The 16,926-nt window shown below is 46.4% G+C and overlaps 1 protein-coding gene across 3 annotated transcripts; it reads left to right on the plus strand.

Annotated features, from left to right (window-relative positions):
- The first annotated feature begins 570 nt into the window (after nt 1-570).
- On the plus strand, nt 571-16,865 carry LOC142896180 (choline transporter-like protein 2). Of its 3 annotated transcripts, none has more exons than XM_076037708.1 (22): nt 571-784; nt 6,795-6,843; nt 6,928-7,001; nt 7,556-7,640; nt 7,713-7,797; nt 7,886-8,005; nt 8,091-8,151; nt 8,244-8,370; nt 9,918-10,001; nt 10,171-10,283; nt 10,377-10,508; nt 10,609-10,708; nt 11,178-11,270; nt 11,512-11,596; nt 11,736-11,998; nt 12,328-12,422; nt 12,601-12,704; nt 12,801-12,874; nt 12,961-13,031; nt 13,128-13,216; nt 13,442-13,526; nt 13,792-16,080. In XM_076037708.1, the coding sequence occupies exons 1-22, from the start codon at nt 748-750 to the stop codon at nt 14,262-14,264; spliced, it is 2,499 nt and encodes an 832-aa protein (XP_075893823.1). In that variant the 5' UTR covers nt 571-747; the 3' UTR covers nt 14,265-16,080. The 3 variants fall into 3 exon arrangements, with proteins under 3 accessions (XP_075893823.1, XP_075893840.1, XP_075893832.1); XM_076037725.1 differs by lacking the exon at nt 13,792-16,080 and adding an exon at nt 16,107-16,865 and having other exon boundaries at nt 582-784; XM_076037717.1 differs by lacking the exon at nt 571-784 and adding an exon at nt 4,679-4,938.
- Nucleotides 16,866-16,926: the final 61 nt, after the last annotated feature.

A 16,926-nucleotide genomic window follows, 5' to 3' on the forward strand; every position in this document is an offset into this window, starting at 1 on the left:
ATTTATAGAAAAGGCTGTCAAAAGCACAGAGAGTGTGGGGAATAGGTTAGAATATAAAAAAGATAATAGCATTCTAATAAATGATATGATTGCACATCTTTAATGACAACAAATTAAAGTGCTCTACAACAAGGCGGTTACATCACCAAACAATAAAAGAACTCTCAGGGCCTTTTCAAGACAATGGAAAAAAGTGTCATGAAATTCAGAAATGTTTTATTACAGTAACATCAAATAAATATAGTTATATAGTATATAGTATAAATATAGTATGTTTTTTTTTTTTATCTAGGTTTTAAAATATGCAAAGTAGGTTTCCATGTGTTTCCTTTAATTTGTCTTTGATGTATAGGTTACTTTAAAATCACTGTATTCACAGTCACAATGACCGTTGACGAGCGTCAGTCATAACTGCCTCTTAATAACTGCTCATTCCATCAGAAACTGTCGTGTGTCTTCAATTTTGTGTGGTCATGAGGCTGAAAACATTCCATTGGAAAAGCAACGAGTGAAACGGAAGCCGCCGGGTCAGGCTCACTTTGATTGGCTGGACGAGCTGTCAGCCGCTCATTCCTCCACGCTCATTGGTCCAAACTCTCCTTTCCGTTATGCCCGCCCTGCTTCAGTTTGGGTTGGGATGGTCTCGCCCCCACTGTAGCAGCGCCGCCGCTGTTATTGATGATTTTTCTACCGACATTTCCATGGTAACTGTCCAGTCTACGGTCTGAATAGCCGCAGTGTGGGAGAATGGAGCCGGATGAGAAAAAACCGGACCCCAAATACGGTAAGAACCAGACATTGTTTCACCGCTTGCTCTACGATGCGTTGCTTTCTCTTTTGTTGTTCTTAAAACGGGCGAAGAAATGGAAACAATGACTGCAGGAGGCTGGGAGGGTGTGGACCTCACGGCTCTCTTGCAGATCCGGAGTCATCATCACCCTCGCCCGAGCCACAGAAGCAGAAGCAGTTTGCGTCTCATGGATGCAGACTGCATTCCTTTTCTTTCTTTTTTCCCCCCTCTCTGCGGTTATTATTTGTTTTTGATTGGTCGGAATGTGCGGAATGAGCGTAACACGCAGAGAAATGTGGCAGAGCCACCAGCCGCAGATTAGCCTCAGATGACATGTTGAGCATCATGTCACCTGAAACTGATAAGTTCATATCTGTTATGCACCTGTCTCTCTCTGATGTGGAACGGTGCTCGAAAGAAACGGGTATCTGGCAAAGAAATGGAAACCTTATGAGCACACCGTAGCAACACTAAAACAGGCCACAAAGGAGGAGTAGATCAGAGCCAGAATACTTTTACTCACCCCCAGGGTAAATGACATACAATACAACGCTCCTTTCAAGTAAGAAAACAAAGCGAAGAGAAATCGTCAATCACCAGCATTTACAAATTCAGCTGTCTTGAAGAAAGACAGCATAAAAAACAATTTTCATTTAAAAATGATGCCTCACACTTCTTACCCTCTCCCAACTCCACGGATTCCACATGTGGTCGTGTTGTTCAGTTACCGGTTCAGTCGCACGTTGGTGCAAACGCGGCACATGCAAATAACAATCACTTATTTTCACGTCGATTCTTTTTTTTTTTATCGCACGCTCATAGCGTAGAGAAACCACCCTGTATGGCAGCCAGAGAAATGACTCATAGCTGCTTGGTATGTGTGTCACACAGAACATTTCACCACAGAGCAAAATCATAGCTGCCCGCAGCAGCCTGGCATGGGTCTTCCTCTGTCTCAGGATGGCCTGTTGTTGCTCTGAACTGTTGAGTCATGAGTTTTTTTTCTTTCTTTTTTTTCTCTTTTCAGCCGGTGTTGTTTTTGCCTTAATACCCCATGTCTGTGTTTGACATGAGTGGGAGGCCACAGGCTGCAGCTCCCACTCAGTACCCCGTCGCTCCGCTGGGAACGTCGAGTGACTGTTGCCTTCTTCCTCAGTGGGAGATGCCCCCGGCAGCCAACACCCACCGCGTTATGTGGAAATCCAGGATTCTCGACGATGTAGCATGTCCTTGTTGTTTACCGTCACTGTGCAAACAGCTGTACTCCACTTCCCCTCCTCCTCCTAATGCGGCCCTAAAAGGTCACAAGCCCAACCCTCTTGCAACCGGGACCGCGAGCTTCCCATGATTCAAAATTACCAGTCATAGTTTGATCTGGGATCAGTTCCTGGTTGCAAACCGCAGTCACACGTCGTGCAGGCAAACAGGCTGCAGCCTGCAAGCGCCTGGACTGTGTTGAGCCTTGTCAGCTCTGCCCACCGAGGCAGACACAGTCAAGACGCTTCCAGTCAATATCAGGCTGGCAACAGCTCCGATGCATTGGCACACACACACACACACACACACACACGCACTACACTCACTGATATGAGCAAACAGCGTCTCATAATGAACTCTTGTCAAGACTTTTAGGTTTGGTTTGATCCATCCTGCGAGCCGTACAGAGAGACAGCGAGCTGAGCAGGCGTCTGTCGGGGAGGTGGGGGGGGGCTTTAATGCCTTAGCTTTTAGAGCCTGTAGGCTAATGACCTCGTTTAGAGCCATTTGAAGTGGAATTTCTGAGGAAGTAGGAGCTGTTGGAGGAGTGGAGCAGGGCTGCGCATTTCACATCGCTCACACGTCACATTTCCCTTTCCCCACCTTCGCCGAAGCGTACCCACCATAATTATCAACGTGAGAGTGTCAAAAAAAAGTCGAAAAGCTGAGCTGAACCACACCCTCACACCCAGCCGCAGCCGCTGTGTCCCACTGGCCCATTACCACAGGTTCATCTGATAACCCCTCTGTGTGCCCATTAGTGAATCACAAACCCTCATGACATCATCGCCTCCTTTAACTCACACACAAACGCGCCTGCACACGCCCAAAATGCATCACTTTATAAGCTGTTGTCCTCCTCTGCGACTGTAGGATGATATGTTGGGAGTAAATGTGTACAAAAAAACAACTATCGAGACTCATTCCGATTCCTTCTGTTGTGATCAATAACTGCAGTATCACCCAATATTTTCAAAGGGAAAGATGAAACGCTCAGTGTTTTTAGCTTCAAAAAAATCTCTTCTTCTTTGCTACCTTTCCTGAGATGAACAACTAAACCCCTAAATCACATTTACTGCTGCTAATTATACAGACAAACGGGGCTATTAACAGGGCATTTGGCAGCCTTCACACGAGGAATCTTCTGCAACACTGTTCAGCACAATCAGCGATTGTTCAGCGGCACAAGACAAGCGGCTCGAATGGAGCTCTGTCTCACCATCCCAGATGGTCCTTCAAAAGGACGGGCTTGTGGAAAGAGTGCTGTCAGTGTTTATGCCCCTAAGTCAAACGGTTGCGGAAATATATATTCACCACCGAGTGATGCGGTAAAAGAGAATGAGACCAACACAGCAGAGCAGAGCCTCTTCGATTTTTTTTCAACCTAAATAATTAACAAACTGTCGGTTTCAACATTTTCCAACCTTGATGCCCAGTGTCTTGCTGTTAAAAGCGTCTCCTCCCTGCACATGTTTAGCAGGAATGACTGCTGACTGTTCTGTGACATAAACATAATGTTGTAGGTTAGTCATTTGCCTGTATCGGGCTGATGGCTTGTCAGAATACCGGACGTATGTATGTAGTTTCATTATGAATAATGGAAAACGCTTATTCCATTCATGTATTGGAGCAAGTTTTCTTCAACATGTTGCAGACTGAAATGTGAGTTTGTGTGTTGTGTGTGCGTATGTACAGTCTCATCTTTCTAATTATAAATATATATTACGAGAGAACTGGAAATGGTTTGACATTTTGGATTCGAATAAATATGCTTGTCCTTGCTTAGATTATGACATACTGTGCCAAGTATATTCGAAAATCTTGGTTTGCGGATGGCATAGAATGTCTGCAGGAAGTCAAGATCGCTATCAGCCTCTTCAGTGTATTTACTTGTATAATGAGTTTTATAGTTCTAATTAGTACCAGGTTGTATACTGTAGGCATAAAAGGAAACTTGAAATAATAATAAATACAGATGAAACCTTGGGGACAGTTCCACTCTACAGAGAACCCAGCCTGAGGTCAAGTGGGCAAGGATGGGGCACCATGGAGTATGTAACAGGCACATGGACGAGGGCAGTGAACAGATTGTATTTCACAGCACCCGTCACATGGCAGCGGAGGTGGGCCGACAAAAAAAAACAAAAAAGCAACAACAGGGGCACGCGCTGCTGGAGACACGTGGGACGGCCCAGTCTCAGACGGGGCCTCACATCAGAACCAAATCATTGTCTTGGCAAAGCATGAAACCACTTCAGGAGATCGTTTCTCACTGAGGAGGCTGTCAGAGGGAGGTGGGGCCGCGGGGGCCGTCAGCAGAAGCAGGGAGCAGAAGCTGAGGAGCTCAGAACTGAGCAGACAGTGGCTCTGATAGATAAACGGACTCGACACCAACAACAGATTTTTTTTATTTATTTCCCATGTTTTGCTGTAGACATCTCTCACAGTGAACTAAGACTCTGCCCTCCACTGATCCAAAGAGTTAAATGGTTGTTATGATGCTGGGAGGGAAGATCCCTTCAGCCTCTTTCAGAGCCTAGAGTTTTGGCAACAGCAGGGTTGACTGGCGCCGCCCGCCCTCGCTCCCCTCTCACGCCCTCAACTCTCCCATCAGTGCTGTTTTTTGTGTCCATTCCCCCGACGAGTCTCCGAGCCGAGCCGAGCCGAGCTGAGCCAGGGACTCGAGGTGAGCGGAGGCGGCGCTTTGAATACACAGGAGGAAGGAAGTGCAGAGTTAGACGACGCACAACTCGCACTGGAAGCAGAAGTACATAAACAGCTGCCGCGCTAAAAAAAAAAAGAAGAGAGACTTTGAATCCCAAAACAAACACAAGAATCTTCCATGACTGGGTGAAGGAGGAGCGACGGGATGAGCAAGTATGAAAAACAAGGTACAGCTGGGTTGTGAAGAAACTGGTTGCCGCTTATTTGTTGCAGCATTTCTTCAGCGGTGCGGTCATCTGCACTGACTGGTGACTTGCTGCACTTGCTGGACTTACTTAATGGGAAGCTGCAAGCTGCCTGATAGCAGCAGCTTGGACCCAGCGCTTTAAAACACACAAGAGTCTGACGAGGCCTTTGTGTCAGCTGTGTCTCAGCAGTGTGTTGTGGGTAGAATGTGTGTGTGCGTGTGTTTTTAGTGTGTTTGTTTTATTACTGTAACGTGAGCGGCCTCCCCCCACAGCGACACACAAACAGGAGCCTTAGGCGACTGCAAAAAGTGCAAGACTCGAGCGAGGTTGTGTCAGTTGGCAGTAAACAGGATGTGCCACAGCTGAGAGACCGCGAGTTTCATAAGACAGGAGGACTTCACTGCAGCCAGCGTCTTCGACAGGCTGGTTCTTCTGTCTTGGAGGAAAAGAAAAAAAAAGATCGAACCGGTGTCGCCCAGACGTGGGGCGGTGGCGATGCAGAGTCTGTCTTTGTGCCGCTTTTGAGAAGACGTCGATTCTCTTGTGATGACCTCACCCCATCTCCCCTTCCCCTGACGCTCGCTGGCTGTTTCTTCACCGCCGCCGCCACCTCGGAGTTTGTTTCCATGGAGGCCGGTGAAGTCGCCCGGGGAGGGAGAGCTCGACGTCGCCGGGGAGCCATTTTGTCGGTTGCTAAGCACTGCTGCAAGGTGGAAGAATCCTTTTGTTCAAGAAAGTGTCTTGTCTCCTTGTCACACACTCGTGTACTCGCTGTGCCTGTGTGTGACTCTCAAGGTCCGTACACACCGGGAGCGAATTTGCTTGGCGAAAACGGTTATTTTTTTTGCTCTTGTGTCGAATTTTCCAAGGCGAAAAGGCAAACGCTGGACCTCTGACCAATCAAAATGATGCTGGATGGTCGATGACGTCACATCAAAACTTCTGGAATGTTCTCTCCCTCTGCAAACGTGGAGCCAGTTGACGGAGCAGTCCTCCAAATAGTACGACGGACATTCTAAAGTACTGGCGAAATTAATCTGGGTCAAATTTGAGCTCCTGGATGGTCGTGTTAAACTCACCCATCTCCTCCTATGTCGGCTCATACTTGGAAAAGCCGTGCTGACGCACACAACACACCCTCTCAAGACAGGAAAAAGAAATAATAATAATAATAATAATTTGTAAATAAATTGACCTTTATACCAGCTGTGACATCAGGCTGAAAATTTGCCCCGATCTGGGCCAGCTGGAGGGAGACCTGAGCCCATCGTTCAACCTAGGGCTCGACGATAATTCGATAACAATATATATCGATCGATAGACGTGTGCTGCGATAGGAAAAAAAGGGGTCGATAAAAAGTTTGATAGAAAAAGTTTCACTTCCTTTTTCATCATAGCCAATCATGTAACTTAATATTACGGTCATTTCTTCCTCCAACCAATCGCAAACACAGAAAAAAGCAAACTGCGGTCGTTGTTTTGCCACCTAAACCAGTCGCATCCGCAGGAATTCGAGCTGTGTCGCCCGCGCCGCGGCTCCACGTCGTCGTCGGAATCCGCTGCCAGCGCCAGCACCAAGCAAGTAAAGCAGAACAAACTGGACTTCTTGCAGTAAATACGACAAAGCGTCCAAGCGGCATAAGGACATCACCCATGTAGTAACATGCTTCATAGCGAGGGATATGCTGCTAATAACGACTGTTGAATTGAGTTGATTTTTTTGCTAATTATAGTTCCTACTGTGTACAGCCTGTTGTTTCCGGTCTTTGTTTCTACTACGACAGTGACAAATCTGTTGTATCTCTCTGTTTTTTTTTTGTTATTTTTAACCACAGGGGAGTCCAGGAAGTATGACCCAAACTTTAAAGGGCCCATCCACAACAGGTGAGACTCATTTTGGAGACTTGTAATGTTATACTCGCGTCTCTCTTGAAACATCTTGTAACGCTCTGCTTCTGCCGTGCACAGGGGCTGCACCGATGTCCTCTGCTGTATCCTCTTCATCATCGCCCTGTTGGGATACTTCGCCGTGGGTATCCTGGGTAAGAGCCGTCCTTCCTGGATAGAAAACACCCCAAACCCTTTTGAATTTTCTCTCTTTTTTTTTCTTTCATTTCTTCTTTTTTGTTTTTGTTGCAAAAATAGAACACACCCCAGAGCTTTTAAGTCTCACAGTTGGTCGTGTCTGCAGTAAAACTGCCAGTTTTACTTCTCCATCAGTCGCTTTCCATTAATGCATCACAGCTCAAATGTTGGTGTAGTTTCTCATCAATTAAAGCTGCTATGTTGGACTCAGCAGAGCCGCCTCACACCTTTAATTGTCCAAAAAGCTCCTCAGAAAACATCACATTTAGCCTCGGGTAAGATTCTTCGTTAGACCTTCACATGTTGGGAATGAGACATGAACAAAGTGATCTCACCTGGCTTGAGGGTGAGGTAAAAAAGCTGGAAGAAGTATCAGCACCCTTTGTGACATCACAAAGGTCTGATTTCTAGAGCACTGTTTTTTTATTTCTTGTAAACTAACCTACATTTTCTCTCTCTCTCTCTCGCTCCCCCCCCACCCCCCGTTGATGTGTGCGATCTCTCGGCGCAGCCTGGTCCCAGGGCGACCCCAGGAAGGTGATCTACCCCACGGACAGCAGGGGGCAGTTCTGCGGACAAGCTGGAACACCTCTGGAGTGAGTCGCCTGCGACACAAACCTCCTGCGCCGCTCGTGTCTCTGAGATACTCACTGTTCCACCCCTCACAGGAAGAAGCCTCTTCTCTTCTACTTCAACATCCTGAAGTGTGCCAGCCCCCTGGTGCTGCTGGAGTTACAGTGTCCCACCACACAGGTCAGAAACACCCTTGGCTTGTCGTTTGGTGCGGCCGCGTCTCTCTCTTTGTGCTGTTAACCTTCCGTTCTCCCCTGCCGGCGCCCAGCTGTGCGTGGAGAGCTGCCCCAACCGGCACCTGACGCTGGTCAAAGCCAAGCTGGGCAACAAGGACGACCACGACTACTACAAGCAGTACTGCAAGGTCGGGGTGGACTTTGCCAAACTGGTGAGCGTTCAGAGACGATCTTGATCAGTGGCGCCCCCTTGTGAGATGGAAGTGTGACGCTAACGGGTGATTTCACCTCGTTCAGAGTCCTCCGGAGCTCCTGAAGGACAGCTTGTGTCCGGCCGTGCTGATGCCCAGCAAGCCCTGTGAGTTGAAGCTGCGATTTGATAAAACTGTTAAACAGGAGCAGGTCTGTTTTGAACAAAATCCTCTCCCTCCTCCCTCCCTCTCTGCGCAGTCACGCGTCGCTGCCTTCCTGCCCTGGGCACGATGAAAGGCGGCGTGGTGGTGGTGGGCAACGAGACCAGCTTTGATGACGGACTGGGGGTCAGTGTCAACGCCACCGACGTCCTGGAGGCATCAAAGTGAGTCCTATTTTCGTTTTATGTTTTTTTGCCGAAGTGTGCACGTGGCTGCAAAATGAGGCGCGGAGACGTTGCAGGATTGGCGATGTTTTGCATGACGTTTAAGCAGGTTTGACACGCTGGTTTGGTGAACGTCGCCTCCACCCTGGGCGGTTGGACTGAACCCTCTTCTGTAAATATGCAATTTGCTCGACAAATAGGCTGAATCAAAGGACTATTTGATCATCGGAGGAAGTCAATTGGCTGAGTGATACAGTGTTGTTTTTTTGTTTTTTTCAAATATCGGATCGGTGTCATTCTCACTATTAGGGGTGGGAATCGTGAGGTACCTGACGATTCAATTCGATTCCGATTCAAAGGCCTACGATGCAATTAATCGCGATTAATCGAGAATTGCGATTTATCACGATTCATATATATACATATATTTATATATCCAAAGCATGCAACATACCGCGGAATGACAAAGTCCCAATAGACTTTGTAATTGGCCTCGCCCTTTACGACTGTATTGGCAGCTTTGTTCTGGTGTTAGTCTGTGTCTTGTCTCATGAGTTGGTTTGGATCTGCGCGCTTGTGTGTCTAGTGTGCGTGTGCAGTGCAGTCGCACATCAGTTCCGGCCTCATTAAAAAAAATACTTTTTTTAAATTTGTAAATTGATTCTATTATATGATAATCGCGATTAATCTAAGAATCTATTTTTTTTTCCCCACGCCTACTCACTATCAGCTTTTTCAGTCTCTCTTCCTTCTTTCTTTCTGTGAGCCTTGTCACCTGTGACCTCCCTTCATGAACACTTCACTAACGTGTTGCTCTTCCGTCAGCGGACAGCTGTGTCATGTAACCATCCTGCCTCACTGCACCCATGTGATGTCCTATTTAAGGGCAGGTTGTCCTCCCTGCCCCAGTGTTTGTTTGTTACGGGGCTTTGGTTCCGCTCTGTTTGGACGCTCTTCTGCTGGCTGGCTAGTTGTCTAGTTTGACGAGCAAAACAGGCTGTGGGGCTTAGAACACTGGCCACCGCCGGACTGTGGAATTCTGCAGCGCTTCATCTACGCGATCTCAGCGCGATGACGTCAGCAGACACGCAGCGGTGAAAGCGCAGGGGGTGCAGCTTGCAGGCAGGGGGGACACCCCGCTGGGTTTGGTGCGTGGAGACGGGACTCAATGCCGATCGATTCCGCGACGTCCCGCGTCCAAAAACATGGTGACATCTCGCTAATTTTTGTATTTCTCCCTGGATGATTTTTTAAAATTTATTTCTGGTGAGCCAAACAAATCAATATGAATCAAAGTTGTGCAAGATTTTCATTTCCTCTCAGCAAGCTGCTCGTTTGTCTGCTAGCTTGTCAGGCTTGAAAACATTCTGTTGGTTAACACTGCAGGAACACTGCAGGTGCTGTGGTGAGAGGTTTCTGTGAGGGCAGGGTAATTAAAGGCTCTGGGTGCAAACACAGTAACCCACAAGACAAAGAAAGCTTTTAAAAATGAGTTGCAGAAAGTCTATTTTTTCTATCAAAATGTATCTCTTTTTTTTCTGTCACAGGAAGTCCAATGTGGTCGTTGAAGCTCGCCAGGTGGCCATGAGAATCTTTGAGGATTACACCCAGTCTTGGCACTGGATTCTGCTGTAAGTCTCTCCTCGCTTCTGGCGATAACGCGTTTTTGTCAAAAGAGTCGCGCAGAATTGTCAACGCCCCCACATGTAAACAATGAGTCATCTTCTGCCTCTCGAACTGCAACTTGTCTGCAGCAGTTTGAACTAGCGCTGGCAAACCACTTATGATTTGCCTCCCCAGTGGCCTGGTGATCGCCATGCTGATCAGCTTGATTTTCATCGTGCTGCTGCGGTTCCTGGCCGGCGTGATGGTCTGGGTCATGATAGTTCTGGTGATCCTGGTCATTGGATACGGTGAGTCTTCAGCCTCACTAGTTGAAGTCAAAGTCTGCTCATCTTTAAAATGGAACCGACTTTGATTTGATCATTTCCAAATATTCCACGCAGGGATTTTCCACTGCTACTTGGAGTACGCCAGCCTGAAGGGCGAGCCGGGCGCCGACGTCACCATCACTGACCTGGGCCTGCAGACCGACTTCTCCATCTACCTGCAGATCAGGCAGACCTGGCTGGCTTTCAGTACGCATGCACATGCACACACACACACACACACACACACACACACACATGCAGACAATAAATGATGGTTTTAATTCCCTCCTTTTCCTGTTTTGGGCAGTGATCATCCTGGCTATTGTGGAGCTTATCATCATCCTGCTGCTCATCTTCCTCAGGAAGAGACTCCTGGTGGCCATCGCACTCATCAAAGAGGCCAGCAGGTCAGTCGCACACCCAAGCTGCTGAGATTTCCCGATTCCTGTAACCAGCTGGGAACTGAACTGTTCCACCCTTTGACGACAGCACAAAGGACCTTTCTGCACTTTGTTGTATTTGTTTTTTGTTTTTGTTTTTTAGAAATGGCAGGTGTCTGTTTGGTAAACTGAGTAAAGTTGACGTGCAGCGCAAGGCTGCAAGTTAGTGAGTTTTACAATAAGTTAAGTTGTTGATGTTAATGAGTCGGTCATAATTGTCTTCCAATACAACAGCTGCGACTGCGGGATCAACTGCTAATTGCTTTAGTAGGAGCTACTGCAACTACAACTCTTGCAGCCACTTCTTCCTGATGCCTGATTGGTCATGAGGTCTACTGAAATTCTTTGACTGATGAGTGAGATTTCAGAGTTCAACCCAGTTACCGTCAGTTCTGCGCCGTTAGTAAATGCCTTTTTTTGGTGTGTTTTTTTCCAGAGCCATCGGCCACGTGATGTCGTCACTCTTCTACCCACTGCTGACCTTTGCCCTCCTCGCTGTGGTCATCGCTTACTGGGCGATCACCGCTGTGTATCTTTTGCAGCGCTGATCAGTCAAGTTAAAAATATTAGATTTACAAGATGATCCATAAATCGTCTCATTGTAAAGCCATGGTGCTTTATGCTTTCTACTTAACATTTACCAGCCAAAGATGATGTTGAATTTCTCCTCAGTTGTGCTGCTGATGCTCATCTCGACGCTTATGTAATATTTGTTCCTGTTTAGTCACTCCTCTTTTGACGTTGTCACCTTGACCTATTGCCCCGCCCAGTTTCTTGTCCACGTCCAATGAGCAGGTGTACAAGGTGTTTAATAATTCAGATTGTGAGCACACACTGGAGACCTGCGACCCCAAGGTATGCGTCTCCACCATTTTAGCCATGAGTTTATATTGAGAGTGTCCCAATTTAAATACCAGTCTCCCTCTGTCTTCCTCCTCCTCCTCCTCCTCCTCCTCCTCCTCCTCCTCCTCCTCCTCCTCCTCCTCCTCCACAGACATTCAACACCTCCAACATCTCAGCTCAGTGTCCTGACGCTGAGTGCCTGTTTGCCTTCTACGGCGGGGAGACCCTCTACCACAAGTACCTTATCCTCTTCCAGTTCTACAACGTGTTCCTCTTCTTCTGGTGCGCCAACTTCGTCACGGCCCTGGGCCAGGTCACGCTGGCGGGGGCCTTCGCCTCCTACTACTGGGCCTTCAAAAAGCCTGTGGACATCCCGGCCTACCCCATCTTCGCCTCGCTGGGACGGGCCCTCAGGTCAGCGGCTGCAGCTTTGTGCGGCGGGAATGTTGAACTCCAATTCTTTGTCAGATGTTTCTACTCTTAACTAAGTTGTTCCCTCATGTTATTATAGATCTATTTTCCGTGTTAGCTCTGACCTTACATAATCAAGATAAATCCTTTTGAATTGAATCTAACATTACATTATGTCACGTGCAACTCAGAATGTATACCTGTTTTTGGTGGATTCTTGTACATCTTTTAAATTCATTTCAATAGATTTATTAGAACGTTCAGGATTTTTTTCATCAGCATCTGCTCCATGTGATGCACTGGGTTCAAATCCACTCCTCCCCTTTTTGCAGGTACCACACAGGCTCTCTGGCTTTTGGCTCTCTGATCCTGTCTCTGGTCCAGGTGATCAGGGTCATTCTGGAGTACCTGGATCACAAGCTGAAAGGTCAGAAACAACCTATGAGAGTCAGTAATGCCACATTTTGAAAGGTACATCTATCCGAGACCTGTGGCCGGTGGTTCGGTGCTGCAGTGGTCAGAACTTCAGCCGCCCTCTTGCTCTCTGAGTTCCTCTTCCACCTGACTGTGTCTTCATGATGACTAACAGCTGTCTCGTCTTTCAGGAGCCAAGAACAAATTTGCCAAATTCCTGCTGAGCTGCATGAAGTGTTGCTTCTGGTGCCTCGAGAAATGCATCAAGTTCCTCAACAGGAACGCCTACATCATGGTGAGTCGAGCTGCCGCGGGAAGAGAAGAGAGGGAGCGAATCTGTCGAGGAGAGATGCTGACGTGATTCGGGGTTTGTTTTTTTTTTGTTCTGCAGGTCGCAATCTACGGGAAAAGTTTCTGCCCCTCAGCTCGAGACGCCTTCTTCCTTCTCATGAGAAACATCATCAGGTATTGTTTCGCTCTGTTAAAAAGACACGTTAGAGTTTTCAGATAGATCTTTTAAGTTTGATTGGATTTAACGCGTTCCATCACAGGGTGGCCGTTCTGGATAAAGTGACGGACTTCCTGCTGTTCCTGGGGAAGCTCCTCATCGTCGGAATCGTTGGTACGACAGCGTTTCGCTTTTGGAGCAGCAGCAGCAGCAGCGGCCGCTGCCTGCAGAAATCATTTCAATCCTCTAACCTTCCTCTTCATCCAACAGGGATTTTCTCCTTCTTCTTTTTCTCCGGGAGAATCAAAGCAGTGGAGGACGCCGCTCCCTCGCTCAACTACTACTGGGTGCCCATACTGGTCGGTATATTTATACTGTACTTGTAAGTGGCCAAGTTGTGATTAGCTGACAGCTATGAAGAGACTTTATTTGCTCGTAGAAGAAATTCTTTCACAGTTTGGACGGCACAGACTAATCAAGAACTAAGAGAGTTGCTGCCACAGAGACAGTTCCACCATTTTACCCTTTCGCTGATGTTGACTGATCAGAGTCATCAGGTCTTGATGGTGTGTCTTGCCTTGCAGACGGTGGTGGTGGGCTCCTACCTCATCGCCCACGGCTTCTTCAGCGTCTACGCCATGTGCGTGGACACGCTCTTCCTCTGCTTCTGTGAGTACCATTTCAATCCAGCTCCTCGCTTCGCGTCTCCTCCTCCTGTGCCTGCACCGACCTGAAGATGCTGGTTCTCCTCCTTCTGCTGCCCTGTTTCTGACTCTGCTTTCTCTTTTTCTCTGGTCTCTCCCTTCACGCCACTTTATTTTCCACACATTTCCCTTGTCCCCCTTCATTTTTGTTGCCATTTTTCCATTAACCCAATCGCACCAACACACTCACAACCACACACCCGCACCGTAAAAAAAAAAAAAAAAAAAAGGCGAAGACCTGGAGAGGAACGACGGCTCGTCCGACAAGCCGTACTACATGTCCCCGGAGCTGCACGAGATCCTTTCCAAAACGAAACATCTAGAGGAGGACGTCAACGGCATCGAGCAGGCGGACGGCGCCAAGCAGGCGGCGGACGAGGTGAAGGTGGAGGAGGAGACTCCTCTCCAGCAGCAGCAGGATGGGGAGATCCAGCTGAAGGAGCAGACGGTGCTCAAGCAGGAGAACGAGGAGGAGGAGCCACTGCAGGCCAAGGCGGATGCAGAGGAGCCCGCGAAGGAAAGCGCAGAAGAGCATAAGACGGAGGAGGTGGAGAAGAAAGCCGAGGAAGCGGAGGAAGCGGCAGAGAAGCCGGAGGAGGCTGCGCCCTCAGCTGAGAAGGAGCAGGAAGGAGCTCAGGAGGAAGAGAAGAAAGAAGAAGGAGCTCAGGAGGAGGAGAAGCCTCCGTCCGCCCCGCAGGAGTGAAAATTCAGGCTGGAGAAATGCACGTGTGCTGAACCTTCGAGAAGAAAGGACCAAAGTAACAACTACGAGATGTGGAGGTTTTCATCGAGCACACCCCCTACTCACCTCAGGGTCGGTGGGGGCCTGTGCAGCCTCACACCGGCTGCAGAAGTTTCGGAAGGTTGAAGCAGGTCCAAAAAGCCCAGTGCATCTCTGTAGCTCGGCAGGAAGAAGATTTCAAGAAACAAGAAAACAAAAAGAAGAAGAAAAAGAAAAGAAAAATAAAGCTCTCTTGTGTTGGTTGTAGAACAGTGTTGGTTTGTATATTGTCAAAAAGGTGTGTAGATCGTCGTGAGTGCTGAACCTGTGCCTGATTACTGTCACTAATAGTTATCGTCTTAATCCTGTTTATGCACTGCAGAACCACCAGGTACCGTGTTTACAGTCAGAACCAACACATCTCAGTCGATGGTGAATTCTCCTTCACTGTTTACAAGAATACCAGCTGACGCCAAAATGTTGCAGACATATTTGTATGAACATTTGTTTTTTTTTCCCTATTATTATTATTATTACTATTATTATTATTATTATTATTATTAATAAATTATTATTATTATTATTATTATTATTATTATTATTACTATTATTCATAATAATAAACTTGTACATAAACGGTAGTGTATGTTCGTTCCATATTTTTCCGGCTCCCATCTTGTAGAGATCCCCACTGAGATGGCAGCCTTTGTATTGTATTGTCACCTACTTGCCTTGGTATTTTTGGACTGGCGTTTTGATTGCGTCGCCATGACACGGCCATCGTGACCTCTCTGCTGACCCCTGACGATTGTTTACTGACCCCCGGCCACCCTCCGCCACGCCTCGTCCTTCCTCTCTCCTCTCCTCTCCTCCCCTCCCCTCCCTCCTTCCTCTCCCTGTCTCTGCTGCATGGTGTTGACTCGGCCTTCTGAATGCTTGCAAACTAACATCTGAAGTCTTTGTATGATTTGTAATGTTTTACTGTCGTCGGTCACCTTCGTGACAAGTGTAAGCTGATTTTTTCCACTTTGAAGCACTTAACATTCCATATTTATTGGATGTGAATCTCAATTAAAAGTGATTGTATTTAACGGGAGTCACTCTTTGGTGGGTGTGTGCCTGAGTTTCATGATTGTTTGGCGTTGGGTATCAGGTAAGTTGTTGTTAATTGAAAGATAAACTTACTCATCTACCTTGCCTGTCTCCTATATAAAGCATTTTTAATTGTAGCTTTTTGGGCCTCTAGTCAAGGAAACCCTGAAAATAATATAAAGATTGTAACTGCTAGAAAAAAAACCGATCTCATTTAGACTTGAATGGACAGTGTAATTCTTTACTTAATGGTTTTGCTGTATTTTCCGTGCGCCGTTTTTGATATCCCACGTAGGCTTTGGGGGTTTGGTTTCCTGTCTCTGAGTTACATTAGCACTGGTGTGCAATGATTGGCTGGATCTTCACCTAGGATTGTTTAATCAATTTATCCCCGATTTTCAGTCTAAATTGTACATTTTTAGTTAAAGCATCTTGAATTTAATCTTTCTTGTTTTTAAACTTGAGTTTAGTTAAGTTACGTTAAGTTATTGAAATTTTGAAGAATTGGGTTAGGGTTAGGGCAAACACTTTCTATGGTGTCTTAATGTATAAATACAAAGTGCTACAAAAAAAAAGAAAGTAGGAATTCCTACATTTTAAAAGAAAAATGATTCTCTATATTTCCTTGCCTTTGTCAGGGGTCTGTCTCTGAAGAGACTTTACTGATGGATACAAGAAGGGTTATTTGCTGACATGCTGTTGTAACTCACTGGTATTTTCTCCGCGTCACAGTGGAGGATTTGGAGCGCAACGACGGATCAACAGAGAGGCCGTACTTCATGTCGCCGAGCCTGCTGTCCCTCATGAACAAATCCAATGAAGAGACCAAATCAGTAGACTAAGGCAAACATTTCCGTGTGGCATCTGCTTGTGTATATTTTGCATGCATGAATTATTTAACAGCGGCAGTTTAACGGGTCAAAGGCAGGAAGTTGTTTGGAATTTTCGCCATACATTCTATATGTTTGTGCCTTGCAGCCAAAAGAGATTCATTTTTTGTGGTCTTTGACTGTTGTTGATCTATTTGTGCTTTGTTACAAAGTGTTAAACCCTTGGACCTTGCTACAGGGTTGCTTTTATTTCATTAAAATGTATTGCTATTTCAAGCTACACATATTGGTTCAAATCAAAAAGCAGTTTTTATTTTTATAAGCTGTATTTTGTTTATTTCGTGTTCACGCTGCCATGCAGGCAATATAGCAGTTGTGACGCATCAATGTCCTTAGTCATATCAAGAAGAAAAGCTTTATCAGTTTAGAGAAGCATGTTGCACAGTTCCAGTTATGCTAAGAAATGCAGCAGATGGTAGATCTTCTAAAGGGTTAAACTTGGATTATCAAACCATTGTTGTTGTTTTTTTTTGTTTTTTTGTTGTTGTTTTTTAAATAATGTTTACCTAGTGTTAAACCTTTAACAGTGTGTTTATTGAAATGCATGTATGTTGACAGCATCATTCATCATATTGAGAAATAATAAAGATGATTTACCTTGTCAGTGTTTACATATGTATATATAAAAGCTGTGTTTTCTTATGCTAATGCTAATAACACCA

Source organism: Nelusetta ayraudi, unplaced genomic scaffold (assembly GCF_046127955.1).
Source record: "Nelusetta ayraudi isolate G7.1 ecotype Tasmania unplaced genomic scaffold, CSIRO-AGI_Nayr_v1 ptg000004l, whole genome shotgun sequence".
Lineage (NCBI taxonomy): Eukaryota > Metazoa > Chordata > Actinopteri > Tetraodontiformes > Monacanthidae > Nelusetta > Nelusetta ayraudi.

What these genes read in the sequence shown, in the direction of transcription:
- LOC142896180 (XM_076037708.1), top strand. Translation starts at nt 748, where the DNA reads ATGGAGCCGGATGAGAAAAAACCGGACCCCAAATACG. An exon ending in AAAGGGCCCATCCACAACAG is followed by an intron (nt 6,844 to 6,927) that starts GTGAGACTCATT and finishes TGCCGTGCACAG; the next exon opens with GGGCTGCACCGATGTCCTCT. An exon ending in CCTCATCGTCGGAATCGTTG is followed by an intron (nt 13,032 to 13,127) that starts GTACGACAGCGT and finishes TTCATCCAACAG; the next exon opens with GGATTTTCTCCTTCTTCTTT.